Here is a 27,194-nt window from a genome sequence, read left to right as displayed (position 1 = left end):
GCTTTTTTCCTTCCCCTTCCGTCATCACTACCATTGTGATGACTATTTATTGAGTACCAGGACTGCAATGCATTTGGAAAAAATAAAGACTGTAGTTTCATTATGGTCTTCAATTTGTTGGCCTGTAGAAATGGGATTTAGGGCTGCTTCTTCTAATTAAACACTAAAATATGGCCTTTCTGGGTTTAACTCATACTGTATTTAACAGCCTAACCTATGATCTCAGCTGCTAGAGCCAGTATCCCCTCTCCACATCCCCAGTTCCTGTCACTAGAATTGTTCCCAAGGGCAAAAGCTATCATAACTTATTGCAGAGAAGTGGGTATTAATTGAGCAGTTGGCATCCAAGTTCTGTGACTTGGTTAACTCAGTTCAAAGTATGTTTGAAAGCATGTGTTTTGTGAAGAAAATGGGACTTAAACTTGAAAATGGTATCCTTCAGATTCTCATCTTTTTGAATTTTTATCGTCTTGTTATCACAGAAGACTTCTGGAACTTGCATTCTATTGCTCTGTCCTGCCCTTGTTCAAGGTCCTGGGACCCCTGTGGAGTCAAACATCATTGAAGCCAAAGGCCTAGCCGAGGGAACCTCTGCTGTGAACCCCAAAATCTTGCCCCATATGGGACAGACAATGGCTGTTGTGCCCTCAACCCCTCCCCCCAGCATTTGTGCCTTGCAGCATTTGCTACCTGCTGGCTTCCAGGTGCCATGCTAGGGGCTGACCCCAAGACTCCAAGATTGTGAGGAACCCAAGCTTTTGCTTTAGGGGATATCATTCCCACAGCCACACATCACAAGAACCTCAGTTTTTTACTGCCTTGAAACATATTTTTCTTCTAAAAAAGGGCTTTCCTTACATCTGAGTTAGAATAGCATTAGTGGGTTTCTAGAACCAAGTACTATAACTGAGAAAGGAATCTGGCAATTCTGGGAGGGGAGGAACAAGGGATTGATGAGTTGGGATTAGAAAGTACATTCTCTGTCACCCTGTCTCCTGACTTCCTTAGGGTCCTGGTATTGTGGTTACCCATCTTGGCTGTGCCTAAGAATCAGCCCAGAGAGCTTTCAAACCTAGAGGCCAGGTCCACCTCCATCTCAGCGCCTCTCAGTCTCCAGGGAGGGGTCGGACCCTGTATTTTTTTAAAAACTCCCCAGGATGTTCCCATATGCCATTGGGATGACAGCCACTGACCACCTTCTTCCTGTTTTGTGCCATGGCATCATTTCTTGACCTAAACTTGATGCTCTGTGTGTATATGAAGTGCAGCACAGTCACATCATCTTCCAGAACCCTTCAGAAGGTAGAGTCACTGTGACTCTTGAGTGCCTGCTACTCTCTGGGAATTGGGCCTGCAGGAGGTGACACGGTGCCTCAACTCTCCTTCCTGGAGAAGAGAAAAATCCTGTACTCACACAGTCAAGGGAAGGGCCCAGTGCCCAAAGGAGACACACATAGTGTATATGCCATGTCCAGAGGAGGAAGATTGTGCCTAAATGCTTACCATGTGCCAGGCATCTTCTCATCTAGTCTCCCAACAACTGTGAGAGCACTTCCTATTAGTATTATCCCATTGTACAGGTGACCAAATGGAAGCACCAAAAGATCATCACGTCTGCTCAGTCACAAGATCTAGTAAGGTGAGCCAGGACTTCAGCCCAAGCAATGCCAGGTGACAACTCCTCCCCCTGCCCAACCACCATGGCAGTGCTAGAAAGAACTTGGGTTGGCCCACCTATTCACGGGTCACCTTCAGGCTGTTTTCTTCCTCAAGCTCACCTTGGTTAGGGGTGTCCTCAAACTGCACCCAGATTAGAATAGCAGGTGAGAGGGGCCTTGCAACTCTGCTGTTAGAGAAAGGGGGGGGAGGGAGGGAGGGAGGGAGGGAGGGAGGGAGGGAGGGAGGGAGGGAGGGAGGGATTTGGTTCTGTTGCTGTTACTGATTTTGTTGTGAAGAGATTTGTATTCTAATAATACAAAGTCACAGATACAGAGAGTCAATCCATAAAATAGGATACATGGAGGACCATTTTGAAACAATCTAGATAGGTCCTTAAGAAGTATAGGAGGGGAAGTTGTACTGTTTGTGAGCTTGCATTGGCTAAAATGGCAATTGATAGAACTTCTTTGAATGGAATAACCTCCGACGAAACAGACCTGAGCTTTCAGCAGCTAATCCTGGACAAAAGCAGAACTTTCCACCTTGCCAACCCTCCTTATGTTGACTATATATATGAGCTGCACGACATTTGTAAAGGGAATTTTAAAAATGAGAATCCAAATGGGTTAGGCTAAGAGTGATCTGGAATTTCCTTGTGAGATTGGGAAATGCAACACTTAGATAAGCTTAATGGACTGCTTGGAGTTTCAGCATTCATATTTATATATGTGCACACATCTCCATCATGCTTGATTTTGGAAACCCCGAGGATAACACGAGTTTTCTCTAGCCTGGGATTATACAGAGAGACTGAGGTCAAATGTCACCTCTCTACTTCGTGGCTGTGCAACATAACCTCTGAGCATCCAGCTGTCAAGTAGGGATCAACACCACCGTGCCTGCAGAGTTGCTGTGCAGATTCAGTGCCATTTGAAAGCACTCACTGCCTTGCCTGGTGCATAACAGGTCCTTTCCTTACTTTCCCGTCTTGGAGTCTGATGCTTTGGGCCAGTACTGCCCCAAGACCAGGCAAGAGAGGCCCTGCTGTAAGGTTCGGCTTCTAAAACTTCTGGCCCACCCGATGAAGAGGTCAAGGGGGAAGCCCCTTTCTAAACCATTCCCAGGATCCCCAAATTCCCCCAAGATGACCCTGTGCTGGCTTGCAGACCTTGTAGACCACTTCTCCAGGACACCCTTCTGGGGGCAGACTGCCTGGCAGCATACCCCTCTTCCCAAAAAGGGTAGACAGACCTTGGCCTCTAGGCTGGGGGGTCCACTCATGTTTAAGTCCCCATTGAAAGTGATGGTGAGGAGGTCAGCTTTCTCCGCACTGACATGTTCTATTGAGGAGCTCCAAGGAGAGAAATCCCATAGAACCTGACCTTTCGGGTCTTTATGAGGGCATATATATCAAGATAGAAGGGTAGGATATATTTTATTTAATGGTTTGTTAGCTCTTGTCCGAAGTCCCACAAATGTTAGGAGTAAGCCTACTTTGGACATGCAAAAGTTTTTTCATTCAGATTCCCTATCTCTAATAAAAATAAGAATATCATATAATCAAAATAATCCTTTTTTTTTCTTCCAGTTTACCACCTGATTCAGGAATTCTCCAATGTTTTCCTTTGCCTTAGCATGATATGTATTTGCCTGGGGTGCTGATCAGATAGCTTCTGGACCTACACCAGTCCAACTGCATCAGGAGAGGGTCCCCAGGTTGTGCATTTGACACCCATCCCAGAGGCTTCGCGCAGTTTGGGGCCCAGTGGTTCTCAGCCCTACCTAAATTTTAAAACTGAGAAATTTTTGGAAAAATATTGCTGCCTAGGTTCCATTCCACATAGGTGAAATCATCATCTCTAGGGGCAGGGCTCAGGCCTGGATATTTTTTAAATCTCCCCAGTTGGCTCCTCAATGGGCCAAGGCTAAGAACCAAGTTTGCCCTGCTTGATGGCTCCAGCAGGGAGGGGCTCAGTCCTCAGCCTTCAAAGAGAGCCTGTCCTCCACCTCTCATGGCAAAAGGGAGGGTACACTAGGGACTTTGCAGACACTGTTGTTCCTTGTTAAGCCTGATTCCGCCACCTAATTAACACTTGTTTATAATAAAACAAGTGTTAGCTGCCATATGCAGAGAAGGGGGTGGTCCTTTTTGAAGTTTTTAATTGACTTTATACAATTTGGCCTGAAGTGGGACTTCTGGAAACTGAACTCAAGATAGCAGCAAACAAGTTCTTCCAGAAGTTTCTCTTCCAGGCACAGACATCTCATGAAACAACCCAACTGCAGACATTTTCCCCTTCACCCAGCAGTGGCAGTGGAAAGGAGGGTGTGGACAGGCTTCCTGGGTTTTTGGTGCTCCTTGTCAGGTGTTAAAACAAAGAGGATCATTGTGTTTTTTGGAACTAGTCTAAATGTCTATGTTTAAGATTAAGATCTAGGGAAACGCATTTCCTTTTGACACCCAGTATTTTCTGATTGTGAAAAGGGTACCAACCTGTGTAATGGCGCCGTGACATGGCTGTGGACTGCAGCCGCTTCTGCCGGTTCCTTTAATTAGGAGAAATTAAGTGGGGCTGCTACATATTTTGAGAATAAATAACACTATTTAAACTTAGGCAGCCTTAACCACTAACTTAACCGCTGAATTCTCGCTGCTACATGTCTCCAAAATAGATCAGCATAATCTTAACTAGGACTTAACATGCATCATCTTCGTTCCGGAGCTCAGAACCAGCAGCCGACAGGAGCCTTTGGAGGCTTAATGACTTTAATTATGCCGAGAAATACCTTCCCCTGGTGGGAGGGGTGCGGCCAGCCGGGTAGGGTCATAGAAGGCCGGATGGGAGCCCGCCCCCAAAGACCGCCCCACGGGGTGGGGAAGGGACTGGGGGGCGTGGGGAAGCAGAGGGGGAGGGACCTTGGGGTGGGCGTGGAGAAGCTTGGCTGGAGGGGTGGAAGGGGAGGAGGGACCCCGGGGGAGGCCGTGGGGGCCTCCGAGTTCTGAGCCGTGTTTGTGGCTTCATTGCTTTGATCTTCTGCCAGGGAAACCTGGAAGGTCAGGCCGGGCTGTAGCCAAGCCCTGGAGCGAGGAACCAGTGGAGCGGACAGTGCTGCACCACCCACCCTTACCCTGAGCCCAGCTCCTTTCCCCCCCTGAAAGTGAAACTGCCAGGCCACCCAACAAACCCCCACCCATGCCCTGGTTCTCCTGCGACTGTTTTGTGTGTTGATCTCCTTTAGGTGGTGGATTAGAGGCTGCAAGTCATGAAAGCAAACTAAGCAAACGCCCTACAAGTTTGGTTTGGTAAAAAAGAAACCAGGTTATTTTTTAAGTTGTGTGTACTCCCTCCATACAAATTCCCCCAGAGTGGCAGGTGGTTCCCCTGGTGGTTTGTGTGTGTGAGGGTCCTTCCCCTCCCACTTTCTTCTGACACCCGCCCCATTCTGGGCACCAGGATTTTCTTACCAGTTACCCATGTGCTGTGGTGTGTGACCTCATTTCCTATGGAATGAAAGGTTTCTGTAGGAAAACAGGGCCTGGGTGAGACGGGCCTTACAAGCCCCTGTGCCAGGCAGGAGAGTCCCCTGTCATACAGTGACTCATGCTTCAGGGAACAGCAGCGACCAGAGTGATCTAGAGCCTGGTGCCTGGGTGGTCACTAAGTGAAGAACATGGGGGAGGAGGAAAGGAAAAAGTGAGGAGAGAGGGTTTGAAATCCACTTAGTGGCCTCCAGAGGGAGGGGTATAAAGGGACCCTGTGAGCCCCCGCTCTTTGGACTTGGGTAGGACCAGCCAAGAGGGACTGATGGGCGTCAGGCGTGGCCAGTCTCTGGGACTGGCTGGTTGGCCTCCATCGGTGTTCACAGTCCCTTGCCTCTCCCAGACCACAGGAGCAGGCCCTCCTGCAGTGGCAGCATAAGCAGGGCTTGTTACTGGTTCCCTGCGTTTATAGCAATGATGTGTGCAAGGCTCAGGCCTTAGGCGACGTGCCTCTCAAGCCTGTGTTTTAGTCTCATTACCCCAAACCATTGAGTTGGGAGTTTGGAATCTGCCACCAGTTCACCCAGAAAGCCAAGCTCCAGATCTTCACATCAGGTGGGGAAGGCAGGCCAGCGTCCAAGAACTTTCCTGGATGGGCCTATTTGGTGCAGGCAATCTTTCTCCACAAGTTTCAGGGTTGACTCCATTGGTCTTTTAGGTCACCTAAGTGATAATGGAAGGAAACTAAAAATCCACATCTTGTGCCACTCATTCCTGCGGATATGCCCAGGGGTGGTCATTTTGTCGACTTTCCTTTGGTGAGAGTTCTAAAGGGGGCTTGCATTCCTCCCAAGAGTGGAAGGAACAAACACTGCAAGTGCACAGACTTGTTTTCTATGAGCTTTGAATTCAAAGATGTGCTCACACAGAGGCCTGGGGCCTGATAAAGATCTACAACCAGGCAGACACTTTCAGTGGCTGGGCCCAAAGTTGCCTGGAGACAGTGAAACCTGAATGAGAACCAACCACCAATCAAAGGCCCACCAGCAAACACTATAGCAGAAGATCTGCCTTGGTTAATAAGAAAGCAAATCCTGGAAATCTGAAGTGCAGACAATCTTGATTTCCAAGAAGGTCTGGTAGAGAATGGACTTTCTCAATTTCAGAGTCAAAGATCAGGTGGCCAGGAGTGATAGTCTGTGCTTAGAGGCCAGGGCCCAGGGTATTTGATGCTAACCCCGAGGGCAAAAGCTGATCCTTTTTAGGTTAATCAACAAACATTTCTTGACCTTTTACCCTCTGCCAGGCCCTTTGCTGGATTCTGGGGATTCAGCTGGAAAGAAGTCTGACACATTGGCTGCCCTCTAGTGAGGGAGGCCCTTTAAGTCAACAATTACAGTGTGATGTCATAAGTGCCGCAATGGTGGGGCGCAGGTACTGACAGTGCCGAGGGAGTAAGAACTAAGCCGAAGGAGAAGAGATAAAGGCCAGTGTCGGGGCGGGGGAGGTTGTGCAGTCCTCAGTGGGAAGGATGCAGGCGGTCAGAGAACTCATAGAAGCTCAGCCTAGTTAGATTGGGCCTGGAGTGTTGAGTTTGTGATAAGCAGTGAGTAGGTCACGTCTTATCCTAAGAGTAGCGCAGAGTCATTCAAGGAGAGTGGTACAGGTCAGATCAGTGACTTAGAAAGGTCCTTCTGTTGCTGAATGAAGACCATACTGGGGGGCAGGCGGGATGGGCAGGGAGGATATTGTGAGTCATGTGAAAAGTTTGGTGTCCTAGACAGGGTGGCAGCAGTGGGGATGGAAAAACAGTGGATGGATTTGGAAGATGGAGTCAGCAAAACGTGGTAAGCAGTTGAGCGTAGGGGTGAGGACAGAGAGCTTGCTTGGCCCCCTCCGGGGGTGGGGGAGGACACTTCCTTGAGGAGGGAGCCCAGGTTGCAGGAAGGTAAGCACTGGGTGAAGGGTAAGCTCATTGCAAGACTCCATGCATCCATATCAGCCTGAGCAAGAAATGACCCATAGATGTCTGGGACAGTCTGCTCTGCTCTGGGAATAGCCATGGAAAGAACTTGGGAACCCAAGTTGAAGCAAAATGTTGATGCCAAGTCATAGGAACCAAGACCTTGGCCTCTGGTGCCATTTTGGATTCTCCACAATTATGGTTTCTGCCACCTTGGGTCATACTGTTAGAAGCGTGTCAGAGGAGAGCCACAAGTGAACTCCCGGTTGGATAAGAAGGGGAGAGACCTCTCTGCGCACTCAATGCTAAGCAAGATCTCTCTCTCCCTATAGGACAGCAGCAGGTGTGTAATGACAGACACTTATAGAAGGTCCTGGCTTGTATCTTTCCTGGGGTGCCTGGCAGACAGTTGGCCCTCTTAAATACTTGGCAGATTGAACTGTATAATTGAATGTTTTCACACCAATAACCATCTCATTAAAATTGCTATGTGTATATTCTTTACACATCATTGTTTTCCAGATCAAAATGTAGGTCTCTGTCACATCCCTCAGTCTTCTTCCTGTGAGTTAGAGCAGCGGAGTGATTGGGGGATGATAGTTCCTCTTATCTTAGTGTACCATGAAGCATACACAGTGGGTCCCAAAACGTCTCCCATGGGAGGAAGGGTGTTGATGGGAGTTGCTGTAAGAAGCATCTATGTCCAAAAAATTGGGGATGCCAGGTACAAAGAGCCTCTAGCATACTAATGTACTCTGTAAGTGTCAGAGGTAACAACTCAAGAATATTCAGCATTTCTCAAAGGACACTAACCAAGAAAATCTGCCATCCCCTGATCGTACTTTGGGAAAAGCTCCTATAGGGACATGGACTAAGTGATCCCATAGTTGTAATATCTTACTCATTTGTCCATGAAACTAAACTGTCAAGACTATTCCTTATGACTCCCTTGGCCTCTTCAGAGAGGTCTGCCACCCTGCTGCTCACTGCTGTATGTATCCCCAGGGCCTAGCACACATAGTAACTGGTTAATTACTACTGTTAAATAAATTCATAAATGGCGCTACAAATAGAATTAACCTCTGTTCCCACCTACTATGTTAATTGGTCTAGTATGGACAGTCCCAGGGCAATCTGCTTTGCTAGGCTTTATGGGGCACACAGACTGGTCAGAAGAGCTACCTCCTGGCTCCATTAGACCCCAAGGGCAGGTTAGCCTAGCACCAACATGAGGCATTCACATGTAAGATGTCTGTGCCCTTTGACTGAGCAGGATCTCTTGTGGCTATTTATTTTAAGGATGGATGCCACTAGGATGTAAGTATGAGAATGTAAATACAGCACTGTTTATAATAGAGAAAAGTTAGAAATCCTCTAATGCCTGTCAGGGGGCAAGTCTTAAACTCTGGTACAACCATATAATAGAATGATATATTTAGCTGGTAAGAAGAATGAACATTTTTCTACATCAGTGCTTATAATATTGTTGAGTAAATTGTCGCATTAAGGGGGGAAATAGAGTACAGAACAGTATATACATTCAATTTATTTTTAAGTGTTATTTTGATATGTACATATGCATTTTATTACTGCTAATGTATGGATTTAAAAAAACCACATGAAAGTATATAAACCACACTGTTATAAAACTGGGGTATAGGTGAACTATATTTTGCTTTAATTTCAGAATCACAGTAAGTCCTCGCTTAACATCATCCATAGGGTCTTGGAAACTACAACTTTAAGCCAAACGACAGATAACAAAACTAATTGGACCATCGGCTAATTTATATAAACAAGAGCTAACTAAGCTCCTAAAGCGTATTTCTGGTCACAAAACACCACCCAACTTCTAAATAAAGACCTAAAACACTTCTAATATTAATCATTGAAATAAACATTTAAGAAAGATGAATAAAAACAAGAAGATAATTCTTTTTCAACCCGCTTATTCCAGTTTAGGGTTGCAGGTGGCCAGAGCCTGCTCAGGGCCCAAGGTAGGAACCCACCCTGGACAGGACACCATCCATTTTAGGGTGTAAGTGCATGTGCGCGCACCCCCCCCCCCCAGACTGGGACATCACAGGCACATCAGTTCACCTTGTGCACCTCTTTGAAATGTTGGAGGAAACTGGAGTCCCCAGAGAAAACTCACACAGACATGGGGAGAACGTGCGAACTCCACACAGCAGCCCCAACCGGGAATCACATTTTTTCTCTCATCGACATTAGAACGAAATGATGTCATTCAAGGACCTGCTGTATTAAAATTTTCACATTGAGCACATATTACTTCTGTAAGTAGCAAAAACACTAAAGATGGTCATATTTGGGGGAAAATGCATCACAGAAAGTGGTAAGCAGAGGAGAAATCCTTAGAGATATTAGAGCTTAGAAAGGGACAAGAGCTGTTTTGACTAAAGAGAAGTACTTGTCAGTCTTATGGGAGGGGTTGCACATGAACTTGACCTTGAGTCAGTAGGATAGGTATGACCAACTCATAGTTCACTCTGGATTATCTTTTCTGCATGTAAAGTATCATGCAGAATACTAAACTGACTTCCCTCTCCTAGCCAGCTTACCAACAGGTCAGTTTACCCAAAAGTTAAATCTCTTGATAAATTTGTCTTGTATTGCCTGTGCCATCCTCTCTTGTCATTACTGCGGATAAATTGAGTTGTGTGAGTTTATAAGGAGGGGCATTAAAATCCTATGTGAATAATATTAAGATTCTTAATAACCTTCATATTCTTTGGCTCTGGACCTCCACCCTAAGGAAATTGAAAATGTAAGCTAAGATTTATTTAATGTAGTGTTAATATAAAAATCTGAAATAGCCCAAATATCTAAAACACATGCGTAAGTAGAGTATGTGAAGGGGTATATCACAGCCTTTAAAATATTTACAAAGAATTTTTAATGACTTGTTGGAAGCTTATGATAAGTGCAGAAAAAACCAACCAACAAAAAACCCCCACAAAAATTGTATTCAATAGAATGAAATTAAAAAAAAGTCTACTTGGAGCCCCTATATATCAGAACTTCCTGTAAGAGGTTGAAGACCCATGTCTTCATATCAGTGCTAACACTCCAGCTTCCTTGCTTTTCCCATCGTTAGGAGTTTGGGACAAAGGACATTTTTAGTCATCTCTTGTGTTATTTCCCATTAAGGCTGTATTTTGTCAAAATTTTCATACAATAAAGATTAGGCACTGGGGACAACACATTCAGTGCTTGACAAAGAAATAACAGGTGAACAATGGCCTCTTGCCCTAGCCTGTTTGCTCAGTGGTTAGAGCATCGGCTTGAGGACTGAAGGATCCCAGGTTTGATTCCGACCAAGGGCACGTACCTCAGTTGCAGGCTCAATCCCTGGCCATGGTTGGGGCGTGTGCGGGAGGGAACCAATCAATGTGTCTCTCTCACATCTCCCCCCTCCCCTCTCTCTGAAAAGAAATGGAAAAAATATCCTCAGGTGAGAATTTGAAAAAAAGAAAACTGGAGTCCGTGCCCAGGGCCTCCAGGGAGTAAATATAGAGTGGGACCCAGCCCCAAACTAAGTCTGAGTATACTGAGAGTGCCAGATCCATTCTTGATTGGAATTCCTGAATTTAATTAAAACTAAAGCAGTCTCTAGACTGTTTTCCCATCCACAGGTAGCAACAGGAATACTATCATCAGAATGCCCCGTTCACATCTAGAAATTTAAGAGTCAATCAGATTGATATAAGCACTTCTTTGGGGAAAACCACATTCACATTCAGGGAGCAATAACCCAAGAGTATGGTCTCAGAGAGGCTTTCTTTCATTTAGAATAAACATTTATTGAATAATCATGGGGGCCTTGCATTGCCGTAAGTGCCAACCATAGTAGGACCCTGTCTTCTAGGGCTTGAAATTGTGTACTTTACAAACTATAAGTGTGCAGATGTTTGCACTTTTGATACTTGTTTCAGTGGCTATGGGCATTGTCTAGCCTCGGGCCTTGCAGGCCTGGAAAGGTAAATAAAGAACCTTGACAGCCTTTTATTCTACATTCTGCTGCTGGGCTTCTGGTCACCTACTGGCTGGTGCCGACCTGCCCTGGCCTGATCAAAGCAGCAAAGCTGATGAAAGATGAGAAAAATACCTGTGTGGGTGGGGTGGAGGGGAAGGGCATGCAGAGGTCAGTAAGGCAAAGCCTTTGACTGCTTCTGGAAGGACTTGCTGAGACTCCCCACCTGTTTTCTGCGGCTCACACCCTTCTCATACTCTTTTTTCTGTTCCCTTCTGTGCACAGTCCAGTGGAAACTGCCCTCTGCTAGTGTTGCCCAGTGTTCCAGGGACTTTGATCTAGCAACATCCTCCAGGCTGCATCTTTCCCATCCTTTCTTACCTTGAGAATTTTAGGTGTTATAAAGATAGGATTTCTGGCAATCAAAAGACTGGTAGTCTCCCAACTATGGTTAAGATTGGTTTTAAAATGGTCTGGCCCAAGCTTGACTAGGTAAAATGGTAAATGATTTAACATAGGAAGATCGGTTTAAGGAATATGTATCATCAATCAAACTGAAAACGTGGCGAGGGGAAAGTGTGACCAAGTAGTGTTCTGTGTTTTTTAATTTGCTTTGAGAATAGTATAATACATGTGTCATTTTCTAAATACGGGTTATTTGTGGCCTATTTTAAATCCTGAGCCAGCTCTTAACAGTCAAGTTCCCAGGAGGACCCTGCTCAGTCCTGGTATATGCAGAAATGCAGCCTTATTTTTAATAGCAGCTTACATTAAACATGATTTTTAAAGTTAAGTCAACTGTGAGAAGGATCATGTTCTCAAACTAAATATTTGTGCTTGGGTCCCATTCATGAGCCTGGTTGTTTCTGAAGTCAGGTTATAAATGGGATTTAAGCACCTTAATATTGACCTGCTCTCTTCACTGTAGAAACCAGGAGACTGGCCACCCTCCTAGATTATGCTTAAAATGTCTTTTTGAAAGTGCCTGCCCAAATGGGCCATTGCCTCACCACCAAAGCTCTAAGACTTCCACGTTCTTGTGGAGCAGGGAAGCCTGAAAGCCACGTGGCTGAAGGCGTTACATTTCCCCAATCTTGCAGGCTTTTGTCCCACAGCCATTAGACTCTCCAGGTGCGCCAGCATCAAAGCGGGAGGTGCGAGGTGCTCCTGATCAAGATGCTTCTGGAGGCACATTCCCCTCAGGTGCTGTTTGATGTGTTTGATCGTGGAATGAAAGCCAAATAAAGGAATGAGAGGTCCTGTTTATTACCTCACATTTGGTGCTGTTCCTTGGGGCGCTTCTACATCTTGGGAGAGTGTGAAAGACACAAGCACTAACTTATTCTGGGGTCCATGAGCTGTTGGCTGCAGTCAAAGAAGTCTGTGCCCCTAAAGAGCTTTATGGAGGAAAGTGACTCTACTGTGCCATCTTGCCCTCTCCTGTTGGAGGCAGGTGATAGGACAACTCCGGCTCTTTCCCCATTGCTCTGGACAGTCAGTTGAGTGCCCAAGACTGGAACTGGAAAGGGCCCTGGTCTTAATGACATAGGCTGTGTCCTTTTACAGGTGGGGAAACTGAGGCTGAAGCTGAAAGCAGTTCAGTCACTCCTGATTGCAGCGTGGTGATGAAATGGGGTGGGATGAACAAATGGCATAGGAGACTTTATGTATTTAAAAGTAATAAATTGGGTCTCAGATCAACAAGAGAGAGCCCTCAGCAGAACTAAGACAGCTTCTGCAGCACCCAGGGTGCCCGAGTTTGTTAGTTGAAGGGGACTTTGCAATATCCCTGAGGATTTCACTGTCCTGCTTGTTCAATACCAAGCACAGGGAAGGGACTTGTTGTAAAAACGGTGGGATAAGACTGCCCTCTAGTGGGCTGGTGGAGCCATTGGTCTAGTCACATTCTCACCCAGTTATATTGCACCCATGTAGAGTGATGATTCTTTTTTTAAAAAAATTTATTGATTTGGGGGGGCACGGGGGAAACATTGATTTGTTGTTCCACTTATTTATGCATTCATTGTGCCCTGGCTGGGGATCGAACCCTCAACCTTGGGGATTGAAATGATGCTCTAACCTACTGAGCTACTACTGCCCAGGGCTTAAAGTGATTATTCTTATGGAAGAAATTCAAATTATATTCTTTCTTAAGCACCCTGGCCCTAGGGACTATCTTGACCTCTAAGCATTAGCCATCATTTGCCCATCTTATAGGAAGTTTTGGTCTTTGTCACTACCCCCCCCCCCCCTTGTGTTAGAGGTTGTATTACTTCCCTAACAAGACTAGGGTTTCTAAAAGCAAAAGTTATGTCTTATGTCTTTTTCTTCTGTAGCTTCTACCCCATTGTCCACTTAGCTGGACAGAAAATTAGAAGGTATGTTGGGATGGAAAGGAATCCTTTTCCCCAAAAAAGAATCTCACCACTTCTCATTTGTTCCTAAAACATTCTAATCTCATCTCTGTGATCAATAGTTTCCCAAGTGGTTAAATCATCAGAATCCCTCAGAAAACTTTCAGAACTCAGTTTCCTGGGCCTTACTCCAGCCCTGCTGAATCAGTCTCTGTGGTTTGAGCCAGGAAATCTGCTTTACAAACTTCCCAAGTGGTTTTTGATGTGCAGCCAGGTTTGGCAGCCAACTGCTCTAAATCCCCATTTACAATTATTTCTTGTAGCTTTTCCCTCGTGACAGTGTCTCCAAAGGTCTTCATCATGCGTCAGTTATTAAAATTGACCATCTTGAGATTCCTTCAGAAGTATTCCATAGGCTATTTTAACTGCAGTGCTGGGTGACATGGGAAGAGAGAAGGACCACAAGAGAGGGACCAGAGGCATTTGCTTTGGTTGCCAGTGGCTCTGTGTTCATAGCAGAAAATACTGAAACCAATACCTTTATGCTGACTGGGCAGGTTGTTGGTTTGTAGCTTAGTTTTAATGTTTAGTTAAGCTGTATAGGGGACAAAGGTTAATTGAGTACCCAGTTTTTTATTTTCACCTATTCTAATTCATTTGGATCTCAGGAGAACCCTAAGGTAGGTGGCATTGCCCCTTTTTATACAGGTAGGAAAGTCGAGGCTTAGGAAAGTTAGTAACTTACCCAAAGTCACATAAGTTGGTAACTGTCAGATTCTGTATTTGAATATAGGTCTTATTTCCAAGGCCAGCTCTGGAAAGGTAAGAGGACTAGAATGTCAACCTGCTCTTTTTTATTCTGCCAGGCCAAGCGAGCAGTGCAACGGGGAGCCACTGCAGTCATCTTTGATGTGTCTGAAAACCCAGAAGCTATCGACCAGGTAAACTCCTCAGGACACACCAACACTGCATTTTCCTGAGAGAAGCACTGCCTTTAGTTAGCTTGGCTTGTCATAGTCACGTCACCCTCATCTCAGGGCCTTTGCACTTGTCTGCCAATGTTAGCTATCCGTGCTTGGATATCATACTCCAAGGCAAGACTATTGAGAGGGGTTAAAAGCCAGGAAAGTTGGGGTTTGGGGGACATCTCCAAAGACCCTTCAGTATGCCTAGTCCATCCTAGAACAAGCATCATCCTCAGCCTTGCCATCTGGGAGCTCCAATTCTGTAATGCTTGAGGAGTTTGATGATTTCCAAATGGGTATTTAGTGTCCTTTTCCTTCAGCCTTTTTCTCTCCTGCTTCTTAAAGTAAGCACATCTTCTAACCAGGAGCGTCTCTTCTCCCTTAGCTAAACCAGGGCTCGGAAGACCCGCTGAAGAGGCCGGTGGTGTATGTCAAGGGCGCAGATGCCATCAAGCTGATGAACATTGTCAACAAACAGAAAGTGGCTCGAGCAAGGATTCAGCACCGCCCCCCTCGAGTGAGCCTCCACCCTGGCCGGCCATGCAGCCCCTTCTCTGCTGCAGCCTGAACCTTTATTCCCCTTAGGCTTTGGGCTTTTGTTCCTTTCTACTTTCTGATAAAATGCTGACACACCTCAGGTTCCTGTAGGTTTAGGTCAGATAAACAGCTGCCTATTCCTTTAGCAGGGATTTGAGAAGTCCTGTCAGCAATAGCTGATTTGTGCTAAAACCTCTCTGGTCTCTTCTACCCAGTGTTCCCTCTTGGGAAACTCTTCTTTCTCTTCTGTCCCATCTCCCTCTGAAAGGCTAACTGAGGAGGATTGAAGGGAAGGGATACCCAGCACTGGGCTTCCCATGTCTCCTCCTTCCATGTGACCTAGCCTAGAGAAAAAAGCCAGGGCTTCCTTCTTCCGTGGGGTCAATTGCGTCATTAAAACCCCCTGATATTTGATTCTGGAAAAGTTAGCTTTCAACTGGGATTGGAGTTCATGACTTCTAGGTGGTAATGAATAGTATTTAAGGCTTCTCTTAAGTGTGTTGACACTGCTGACCGTTAATTCTTGTCTGGCATCTTCTGCCCAAACCTCTGAAGATTCTAGGAACCTGGGACAGGTGCCCCATATCTGGTTTATTTCTTCCTCACAAATATCGGGATAGTCACGTCTAGGATGATTCTTTTCCATGCACATAATATCTGGATACCTGCAGCATTCAGTTAGCAAAACTCTTTTCCTATTGGTGAAGGCATGTCCTAGATGAGGTGACTTCAAGGTCTTAGGAGGCAGTGAGACATGAGGAAAGGTAAGAGCTAAAACTAGAGGGAGTTTGCAGAAGAGCTGACATGCTGGCTTCTTTTTAAAGGAAAAAAGAGCGCTTTGGTAAATATGACTCATTGTAGTGGAAGCTGATATTTGTGGAAGCAGCGTACAATTTTCTGAGTTGTTGTAAACCATTAATTATATGGTTAGTAATCACTGTTCCCTCAAAACATGACACTCATTCCTTTGTCCCAAAAATGTGATATTTGTGTTTATTTGGAAGGGCCTCTCCTACCGGTTATAGCGAACTTTGCACTGTTCCACAGGGAGCGAGGCTTTGTGAACTGAGTTCTCTCGGCTGTTAGGAGGCCTGCTGAGATCGCCGCAGGCCTCCCCCTGCCACACTGGAGGGTACTGCCTGGGCCTGAATAGCACGCTGGGTGCGTGTTAGCAGAACCCCATGTGTTCCCTGCAGATGGGGATAATGCACCCCGGTTGCCCTGTCCTTATCCCTACCTGAGCCCACATAGCCCGTGCGCCGAACCTTCAGCTAAGGAGAGCTGTGACTCGTGTCTGTGTTCTGTTCCAGCAACCCACGGAGTACTTTGACATGGGGATTTTCCTGGCTTTCTTTGTCGTGGTCTCCTTGGTCTGTCTCATCCTCCTTGTCAAAATCAAGCTGAAACAGCGACGCAGTCAGGTAATACCTCAGAGCAGCCCATGAATGTTGGTGCCAGCTGCCCTGACGCTAGTGAAAATCCTAACGGCCTAGAAACAGCAAAGGCAGAGAAAAATGAGAGCAAAGCTTATAGCACTGTGTCTTCTCTGTTCTGAAAGGTCCAGTCCTACAAAGGCCGAGCCTTAGGGGTGTTGCCAGGCAGACATTTTCCCAAAGAAATGTTTAAATACTAATGTGGAACCCTGAGTGTTGATCTGGGGACCAGCAGCATCAGTATCACCTGGGAGCTTGGTAGAAATGCAGAGTCTTAGGCCCCGCTCCAGACCTGCTGAATCTAAATCTCCATCTTCTGCGATTTCTAGGTGATTCTCAATAAACGGAGTGGGCACTCTGGTGCCTCAGCTGGCACATCACTGTGTAGGAAGGATTTGGGGGTAGAGGGTGATGAGAGGCTAAGCGGAAATCTAGACTCTCAAATGGGTAGCAGTGTGCTCTCTCAAGGGAGCGATGGTGGACCTTGGCAGGCAATCTGTTGAGAGTAGGATCGCCAAGTTCTCACAAGGGCTGAGTGGCCATCACCAACAGAACAGTGGCTGGTGTTTGCCGAGCACGTCTGATTTGCCAAGTACTGAGCCCTCACGCGCACTGTCTCATTTGCCCTTAGAACTTTCTTGAGGGTAAAAAGGAGGAACCCTTGACATAGAGCAGTGTCTTGCAGAGTAATTGAAGTAGACCTCTGCTGGTCCTGCCACTGGGAAAAGCCTGGGCTGATGTGGACACTTGGGAGTCTGACACGTCTGTGCTGTAGCAGTCTGAATTTTTAGCAGTTTCCCAAAAGTCTGCTCTGGCCTAATAAAGACTAGCATTTGCCTGTCCTGATTTATCAAGTGCTGTGGCCCTTGGGGTAACTACAACTGTTAATATGTGCCAGACCCTAACATGGACCACATTCTGCCATGTAGAATTCCATGAACAGGCTGGCTGTGCAGGCTCTGGAGAAGATGGAAACCCGAAAGTTCAACTCCAAGAACAAGGGGCGCCGGGAGGGGAGCTGTGGGGCCCTGGACACGCTCAGCAGCAGCTCCACATCTGACTGTGCCATCTGCCTTGAGAAGTACATCGACGGAGAGGTAACAGCAGAGGCTGGGCCCATCTTGGGTGGGGTTGAGGTAAATAGGTCAGCACCCGAACACAGGACTTAAAAGGACAGGGCTCCATATCCTTTCCCGCAGCCTTGCAGGAGCAGAGGGGCTTCAACACCTACATCTCAAGGGGATGGCCTGAGACATTCTAACTGCTGTTTGCCCCTGGAAGGGGGTGGCCATGGTACAGAGACACTCCCTCCAGAGAATCCTGCTGAATGTAGGTGATTTTGGAAGTTGATCAGAAATATATGGGAGGCCAGCCCTGGCCGTTGTGGCTCAGTTGGTTGGAGTGTCATCCCGTGCACCACACAGTCGTGGGTTTGATTCCTGGTTGGGGCATGTGTGGGAGGCAACCAATAGATGTGTCTCTCTCACATCGATGTTTTTCTCTCTCTCTCTCTGGCTCTCTCTTTCTTCCTCTTTCCCTCTATTCCTCCCTCTCTAAAAATCAATACATTTTAAAACTTTAAAAAAAAATAAAAGGAATATATGGAAAGCCAAAAAAATGTCTGTTTTTAAGAACATTCTCACATGTTGACTTAATTTTAGAATTGTTCTGAAGTGTCTAAAATCTGACTTGATACAAACATTTCCTACAAAGTTGTGTGGAACATTTGGTGTTTTTACTTATAAAGAGACAAGGGATGCGATGTCCCCTTTTTCTCTTCTAGTTTCTTATTCTGAAAACTTCAAGCCTTCAGAACAGTTACATGAACCATACAATGAGTCTTGTACCATCTACCTAGAGTCACCTATTGTTAACATTGTGCCGTGTTTGCTCAATCTCTTTCCAGATTGAGGCATACATACCTACACGTGTGGGGAGTGAACCACTTCAGAATTAGTTGCAGACATTTGACAGCCCTTTGATGAATGTGTTCCACTGCTGTGTAGACTATTGGATGAAAAAGGAGTTTTTGCAGAGACCTTTACATTAATAAGAGTCTCGCATGGTCTCTGGATGCATACTGCCTGGGTTCTAATCCTGGCCCAAGACATGGGCCCAAGACTGACCTGCATTCCAGGTGATCACAGGGTTATATGAGAAAATACAGGTATTTTGCCAAGGTCAGACTCAGTGTTAGGTATTAGTTTGAATATTATTGTATTGAGCTGGTCAGAGAATGGAAAAACAAAGTAAATTAGCAAGTTTGGAGGGTGCTTGGGCTCAGGAATTCCAGAGGTGCTTGTGCCTCAGAAAACCTCATCAGCTCCTCTCCACACAGGCTGCTTTGTTATAAATCACGTGCCCCCAGGTGAGTGTGCAGGGTCCAGCAAAGGAGAGGATAAGACAGCTTTGCCCCTTTGCTGCCCCACCTGTCAGTCACAAGTCCCGGGCTTCTTTCTATTTGTCCCCATTAGAGTACACAGAGGCAGCACCATCCCAGAGATGCAAAAGGTACTGGGGTGTACCCAGTCCTCTCTCCACACCCCCAGGCTGCCCATCTATCTGCATTAGCACATGGCTTTGGTCTTCCCCTGTGTGCTGCATGAATGTGCCATTCTCTGTGCTTCCTCTCTCAATATTGAGGGCCATGGATGGTTCCCTGTTTCCTTCTCCCTAGGACCCATGCGTGGGCTCTGACTCCAGGGAGTGGAGCCCACCTGTAGCTAGAGATGGAGGAGGCGGGGAGGGAGCCTCTGGGCACTGGCATGGTGAGGAGGGCTCCTCGGTATGTGCTGGGCCCCACAGGGAGAAGCACATGCGGGGCTGAAGACAGAACTGCCCTTACCTGTTCCCTGCCTTCAACCTGTGTGTCTTCTCTCCCTTCCCAGGAGCTGCGGGTTATCCCCTGTACTCACCGCTTTCACAGGAAGTGCGTGGACCCATGGCTGCTGCAGCACCACACCTGCCCCCATTGTCGGCACAACATCATAGGTAATTGTCACCTACCTCTGTCATTGCTGAAGAGTCATTGCCCCTACCAAGTGCCTAGCAAGAGGGTGACACCTGCTAGAGGCTGGTGAGCGAGCAGAACCATCACAGCATCGCCGTCTGGACTTGGAGGTGTGGTGTAGGCGCCTCAGGTTTTGAAGGTCACCAGGCCTCCAAACTCTTAGGAGAGGCCAGCATGAAGAATCACCCTGAATTTGAGTTTTGGCTTTCACATGAGTCAGAGTCCTGGCCTTTCCAGGCCTTAGGCTCACAATCTCTTTAAAGGGAAAGACAATAACAGTGCTTGCCCATGCCTGGTACTGTGGAGTTGTTCCTGGACCATAGGAGATGATGACTGTGATTGGTAGGGTTGTGATGTTGCTCCTGCATCACTGGTATTGGATGAGGGGTTGGAATGCAGGGTGCACTCCAGGTAGCTATTTTTCAATGAGGAACAGTGCCTTTCATCTTGGTAGCCATGTGGCTTTCTGCAAACTCCTGTTGTGCCTTTGTCAGATGGAGCAGTGGGGAGGTGGGAGATGAACCGTAACAGGAGTGACTGCCTTTCAGAGAAGTGGGTCAGTCTTTGCTGGCACGGCTAAGTTTGGTGACAGCTTAGAGCAGGTCAGGGTCGTGAAACTGGGTACCTTGGCATGTGACCAACCCTGCAGCTTCAGTCTTTGCCCTGATTTATCTGTCTCTCTAGACCGTGGCACCAGTTGTGCTCAGCCTTGCTGACTTTGTTTCCTCCACCTCTCCCCAGAGCAAAAGGGAAACCCAAGCACTGTATGCGTGGAGACCAGCAACCTTGCACGCAGCCGGCAGCAGAGGGTGATCTTGCCAGTGCACTACCCCGGCCGCGTGCACAGGACCAACGCCATCCCAGCCTACCCCACGAGAACAAGCATGGACTCCCATGGGAACCCGGTCACCCTGCTGACTGTGGACCGGCACAGGGAACAGAGCCTCTATTCACCACAGACCCCCACCTACATCCGAGGCTACCCACCCCTCCACCAGGACCACACCCTGGCCCCTCACCGCTGTGGCCTAGAGCACCGGGCCTACTCACCAGCCCACCCCTTCCGCAGGCCCAAGTTCAGCAGCCGCAGCTTCTCCAAGGCAGCTTGCTTCTCCCAGTATGAGACCATGTACCAACACTACTACTTCCAGGGCCTCAGCTACCCTGAGCAGGAGGGTCAGGCCCCACCTAGCCTCGTTCCCAGGGGCCCGTCCCGTGCCTTTCCCCCGAATGGCAGTGGCAGCCTGCTCTTCCCCACCGTGGTGCACATGGCCCCACCTTCCCACCTGGAGAGTGGCAGCACGTCCAGCTTCAGCTGCTACCATGGCCACCGCTCGGTGTGCAGTGGCTACCTGGCTGACTGCCCAGGCAGCGACAGCAGCAGCAGCAGCAGCTCCGGCCAGTGCCACTGCTCTTCCAGCGATTCGGTGGTGGACTGCACTGAGGTCAGCAACCAGGGGGTGTATGGGAGCTGCTCCACCTTCCGCAGCTCTCTCAGCAGCGACTATGATCCCTTCATCTATCGCAGCCGGAGCCCCTGTCGCACTAGTGACGTGGGGGGCTCAGGCCGGGGGCCTGTTGTGCACCTCGAGGGCTCCCCACCACCTGAGGAGCTCCCAGTAGCCCACAGTCAAGGTGCTGGGCGAGGAGAGCCTTGGCCTGGCCCTGCCTCTCCCTCGGGGGACCAGCTGTCCACCTGCAGCCTGGAGATGAACTATAGCAGCAACTCCTCCCTGGAGCACAGGGGGCCCAACAGCTCTACCTCAGAAGTGGGGCTCGAGGCTTCTGGGGCCGCCCCAGACCTCAGGAGGACCTGGAAGGGGGGCCGTGAGGGGCCTTCATGTGCCTGCTGCTTCGAGCCCCAGCCCTCCGCACTGGAGCCCAGCATAGGAGCGGCCGGGGGCAGCACCTTATTCCTGGGCCCCCCCCTCTGTGAGGGCTGTGGCCCCACAGGTGTGGAGTCACAGCCAGGAAGCTCCCAGGGCCTGTATGGCCTTCACCCAGACCATTTGCCCAGGACAGATGGGGTGAAATATGAGGGCCTGCCCTGCTGCTTCTATGAAGAGAAGCAGGTGGCCCACGGCAGCGGAGGGGGCAGCGGCTGCTACACTGAGGACTGCTCTGTAAGCGTGCAGTACACGCTTGCCCAAGAGCCCCCACCCAGCTGCCACCCAGGAGCCCGGGACTTGAGCCAGCGCATCCCCATCATTCCAGAGGATGTGGACTGTGACTTGGGCCTGCCCTCAGACTGCCAAGGGACCCATGGCCTCAGCCCCTGGGGTGGGATGCTGGGCCCTGACACCCTGCAGCCCCACAGGAGCCTGGGAGTAGCCCAGGAAGAAGAGCGGGTTCTGTGCTGCCAGCCCAGGGCACCACTGCCACCTATCTGCCCTCTGGAGGAAGCAGGGGCTGCCAGGGCCAGCTTCCCCAGTGCCTCCCAGGACACTCAGGAGTCCAAGGCCACAGCCACTGAGGCTGCAGGTGAGAGCAGGAGATGACAGTAGGCCAGAGCCAGGGTCCTCTTCTCTCTCCGCAGTCTTTTTCTAAGGGCCTCCCTTTGTGCCATTGAATTGAAACACCATCTGTACCTAATGACTTCAATATTACTCCCCAACTCAGCCCTTCCTCTGAGTTCCAGACCCATTGGGCCCTTTGCTTCCAGGATCTGCCCCCAGATGCCACACAAGCATCCCAGCCTGTCATGTCCACAGCAGCCCTCTCAAATTCCTCCCTCTGCACCCCCTTCTTCAGGGCTCTCCACCCATAGCTCAGGCACCATCTATCCCTGAGCCAGCCCTGCCCCTCACACTTGTGTCCTGGGCCTGTCAGCCTGTCTGTGAGAATTGTTCAGAAAATCTAATTCCCAGAAAAATGAAACTTCGCGAAAGATGCGTTAAATCCAACTCCAGAATTCTTAGTATTAGATTCAGCTGACATCGTCAGATTGCTATAAAGTTTCCAAACATTCTGTCTCAGTAATAAACAGTGCAATCCAGCATCTTTGAGTAGGACTGTGGTGAGTTCCACCTCCAGCGTATACCCTATATTTGTCTCCTCTGCATCCCCACCTCTGTCCCCTCAGTCAGGCGCTACCCTCTCCCCAGGGTGAAGGCAGTAGCCGCCTGACTGGTCTCCTGTTGCTGGTCTTGCCCTCTATTCCGCATGGGAGTTGAAGTGGTCTTTTTTTTCCTACTTTTTTAATTTTTTTTGGAGAAACAGTCATCTGTTGTTCCACTTATTTATGCACTCATTGGTTGATTTCTTTTTAAAAAAATATATCTCGATTTCAGAGAGAGGAAGGGAGAGAGAGAGAGAGAAACATCAATGATGAGAGAGTCATTGATCGGCCGCCTCCTGCCCGCCTCTGACTGGGGATCGAGCCCGGGATCCCAGGGCAACGCTCAACTGCTGGGCCACTGGTTGATTCTTGTACGTGCCTTGACTGGGGATCGAACCTGCAGTCTTGGTGTATCGGGACTGTGCTTTAACCAACGGAGCTACCCGGCCAGGGCCAGAGTGGTCTTTTTTGAACATAAGTCTGTGTTTGCACTAGAAACCCCTTTAATGACTTGCCATGACCTTGGACTTTTGAAATTGTAGCCCCATGGCTTCCATCCTTTCCTCCGACATTCCTCTAGCTCATTCCAGCCTCCAGACCTCTCTGCTGCTTCTCTCCCCCAGATCTCAGCTTAAATGGCTCCCTCCAGCTACCCCTGAGATTACTCTCACACCCTGTTTCCCTCCCAGGTCATCACAACCTAAAATCACTTTGTTTTGAGGCCTGTAAGCTCTGTGGGAGGCGAGGTGTCTTCTCCCCTGCTCTTCCCGGCGCCTGCAACAGTGCCTGGTACACATCTGTGCATTGTGTTTCCATGCTACCTAAGGGCTTCCAGAAGGTTCTGTAGGTCTAGATGAGGGAGGCTCGCTTTCTAGGAGGCACCTGTGCTCTCAGCACAGAATGAGTTCTGCTTTTTACCATATGCACAGTCCGTCCAGTGCTGTGACCTGGCACCTCCTGAGAGCCTGCCACATACCGGGGATGGACACCCACGTCCCCTTGCCTGGTCCCTGTGCATTGTGCCCGAAGCCCCGGTGCTGGCTCCCTCCTGATGATTGTTCTCTCTCTCCCAGGACAGAGATCTCGCCCAGCAGACAGCAGCGGCACAGGAGCGTGAGCCCAGAAGGAACTATGTGGAAATGGGAACTGTACGGAGACTCCAAACTCTGACTTCTTCAGAAATTTTTAAAAAAAGAAAATTTTTTTAGCTTTGACAAACACACAAAAGTGGTAATAAAGAGAGCCCTCCTCAACCCAAAATGTGAGCCCCTTGTGGCAACCCCCCTCCCATTAACAAACCAACAGACAAAATTCTCTGAGTCTTTGCCTCTTGATAACATGTTACTCTGTTTTGTAAAGTGTGTGTGCTTGGGGTTCCAAGGTGTGTGGGATTGAGTTCTCGGCTTTGTTTTTTAAGATATTATATGTAAATGTAAAAAGTTATTTAAATATATATATTTTAAAGAACCCTAACCGCCAACTTTTGCTGAAAAGAAAAATCACTGCTGCATTAATTGAACCACATCATGTGTAGATACTGTTGTCTCCCTGGAGGGAGCTCAGGCCTTTGAAAAGCTCAGGGCTACACCTGCCTTAGAAAATGAACCAGAAACTTGAAGTAAAGCTAGTCGATATGGGTACAAACTCTGAGGAACGATGCAATGCTGCCTCTTTCTCATGGCAAATCCCAACGTACAGAATGTCAGGTCTTCTTAGAAGCCATGTTTCCCCAGCCCACACCTGTAGGCAGCTGATGGGAACAGCTGGAAATAGGGTAGAAAGTCTGCAGCACTGGGGAGCTGGGACAAGCTATTGCTGCGGAAGCCCCAGGGTGACAGGGACGGCTCTGCCCAGTGTCCTCAGTCTGTCCTCTGGAATCATCCTGAAGTAAAGGACAGAGTTCACAGTCATGATCTTGGGCTTCCTGCCACTGGCTACAAAAATGGTTTGACGGGGTATGTGGGGACAAACACCCAGGAGGAATGTAGTTTGCGGCTTTGGTGTCTGAAGGGGCTGGGGACCCAGGGCGCCCCGGACCTGCTGCATCCTTGGGCTGCCTTCCTGGGGGCGCATGGCCAGGACCCCGTCGGGTCTGCACCAAGCTTCATTTGAATGATGCATTTCCCATCCATTTCCCTATGGAAGCACTGCTTCAGGGTTATTCAGCTCTCTGCTCATGGCTGAAGTTGCTCATCTCGCCTGCAAATGTCTACTATCCTTTCTACCTAATGCACTATTATGTATTGATTCTCCATGAGACAGAGAAAGAGACTATCAGATAGTTTAGACCCAAAGGGTAGGTTTTTTGTATATTTTTCCAGCCTTTAGTTATTTTTTTAAGAGGGAGGGAGAGTTTAAAAAACCCAACCCATTTTTTAAACGATGTTTCCATTATAAAGGGGAGAATCTATTTAAAGCTATTTCAGATCAGGGATTGTCATCCTTTTTGTCCAGTGTATTTCTTGTTTTTTTTAAAAAAATTTTTTTCTAGAAGAAACTAATCACATTAGCCCTGTGTTCACTAACTCTTCTGGTCACTTATGTTTATTCATTTATTCAGCAGATAGTTGGTGCCACCTGAAAAGCTCCTTTGTGAAATAGGAACCCTGGGAGCTGGCCCCCTATAGGTGGGGAAATAGAGGCCACCCTGGGTTGCCAGGAGACTGTGATTACTCCTCTCCAGTAAGGCTGGGGGTAGTCAGCCCAGGGTCCAGACCAGAACATTCTGAATGAGAATCTCACTGTATCAGAATCCCTTTTTCTTAAAAACCGCGGCCTGTGATGAGGAAATTTACTTACTTCTAGCCAGGATTTGACAGAAGGAAATTCCAGTGTCAGATGATTGAGCCATTTGCCATTTAGAAACTTACCCGTTTGCCATTTGGTGAGATTTGTCCTCCAGCCTTTAAGGTGCAGTCCCTTGGGGGTGGTTCCCCCCCAGGCCTGTGCCCAGCACACCTGTTGGCGAGGGTGTGAGAAGCGCCTAAGCTGTTGACATGTGATCTGGGCCGCCTTTATTTCTCGGGCCAGGACTAGCAGCTGCTGAGGACAACAGCTTGCATTACGTGGTTTTGGGGAAGGGGGGTTGAGGGTATGGCTTTTAACATGAACTGCAAAAAGCAGCTTCTCATTGTTTAGATTTTTTTGTTGTTGTTTGTGGTTTTGTTTGTTTTTAATGCCTTTGAATGCATATTGTCTTCCTTGTCTGAAACCATACCCCCAAAGTGGCTTTCTTTAGCCCCAGCTGGGAAAAACCCCTCCTCAAGAGCCTTAAGCAATGAATAGATGAGTAAAGAATGTGGCTTCAACTGGGCTTATTAAAATAAATGCGTCCAATTTTCATTTCAAAGAACAAAAGCTACAGATGGCAAAAGAAGCACATTTAATGTTGGTAGTTTACAGGGTGGTAGGAACAGAAAAATGAAATTTTGAAACTTTGAATATCAGCCACTGTCTTAAATTTGTGTTGGCTTATCAGACAGGAAGGTCACCAGAATAGAGTATAACCAACTATATTACTGCCTCACCGTTGAAATCAAAATACCTTCTGTGAAGTTGTAAGACTCCAATCTTGATAAGTACCTTTTCTGGTGACCTCTTAGTGGCGTGTGGGGCTTATGTAGCTGTGGAAACTGGGAGCATCACATTTTCCATTGAGAACATCTGTCCTCACCCCCCACCCCAGCCGGGGTGTGACCTTTGGGTGTGGTTCCGTGGCCCAGCCCTCACGTGACAGCCATGTAAACTGAAGAGGGCTAGAACCAGTCCAAGTGGGGGGTTGGGAGTTCTGATCAACAAGGTACCTCTTTGTAGACACTGCCCCAGTATGCTGGCTTTAACTCAGTCTCTGCCCCCTCTCCTCTGAACCCAAGCCATTTTTTAAAGCCCCATCTGCTGTCCCACTGCTCAGACCCTCCCTTTTGTGCTGCTAGTTTCTACTCAAAGTTCCTGCAGGACTAATGCTTTTAAAATGAGGTCTAAAAAATAATTACTAATCAAGAGTATTATTTTTTAAACAGAACTGCCTTTTTCTATTCTTTATATAAACTCTATTGTGTTGGTCTAACAAGGCACTATTTTAAAATGTTTTTAAAAAATTTCTCCCATAGCACTTAAAAGATATTTTGTAAAGACTTTGCTGTAAAGATTTTGTAATAAAATGGTTTAAGGGCTCCTTCTCCAACACTACCATTTTTAAAAAATGTTTTAAAGGCTAGAAAACAACTTATGTATATTCTGTATATGTATAGCAGCACATTTCATTTATGGAAATATGTTCTCAGAATATTTATTTACTAATATATTTATCTTAAGCCATGTCTTATGTTGAGAGTGTGACATTGTTGGAATAATCATTGAAAATGACTAACATGAGGCCCTGTAAATACATGATAATTGCACACAGATTTTACATATTTGCCGACCAAAAATGATTTAAAACAAGTTGTAGTCTTCTATGGTTTTGTAACAAATTGTACAAATGACTGTAAAAAAAATACAATTTTATCAAGTACGTGTTATATGTTGTCATTGCTCTGTTTGGTAAAGGTCTACACATTCCACAAAGGAGAGGTTTGCGTGAAGCGGTGCCTTAACTTCAGCCCACTCATGGGAGCACCCATATAATTTCCTCTCCTGTTAACGTAGAGTTCAGGTTATTGGGGATTTAGGTGGCGTCACGGGAGAGCATCCGATAGAGTGTGTGTGGGATTATGTCCTTCAGGTGACGGTAGTTTTTCT

General features: G+C 47.5%; 1 protein-coding gene across 2 annotated transcripts in view; it reads left to right on the top strand.

Moving 5' to 3' along the window:
- ZNRF3 (zinc and ring finger 3) overlaps positions 1 to 26,974 on the top strand; it is a 134,254-nt gene extending 107,280 nt beyond the window's left edge. Inside the window, exons 3-9 of one of the 2 annotated variants that reach the window (XM_081122668.1) lie at positions 14,318 to 14,392; positions 14,802 to 14,933; positions 16,264 to 16,374; positions 17,316 to 17,483; positions 19,275 to 19,377; positions 20,138 to 21,877; positions 23,528 to 26,974. In XM_081122668.1, coding sequence (XP_080978794.1) covers positions 14,318 to 14,392; positions 14,802 to 14,933; positions 16,264 to 16,374; positions 17,316 to 17,483; positions 19,275 to 19,377; positions 20,138 to 21,877; positions 23,528 to 23,571 — 2,373 coding nt within the window. In that variant the 3' untranslated portion in view covers positions 23,572 to 26,974. The remainder of the gene's footprint in view (positions 1 to 14,317; positions 14,393 to 14,801; positions 14,934 to 16,263; positions 16,375 to 17,315; positions 17,484 to 19,274; positions 19,378 to 20,137; positions 21,878 to 23,527) is intronic. The other variant, XM_081122669.1, reaches the window with a different exon arrangement.
- Positions 26,975 to 27,194: the final 220 nt, after the last annotated feature.

Source organism: Miniopterus schreibersii (genome assembly GCF_964146895.1).
Source record: "Miniopterus schreibersii genome assembly, chromosome: 20".
Lineage (NCBI taxonomy): Eukaryota > Metazoa > Chordata > Mammalia > Chiroptera > Miniopteridae > Miniopterus > Miniopterus schreibersii.
Note: the sequence above shows the minus strand (reverse complement) of the source record. Positions and strands in the feature narration are given on the sequence as shown.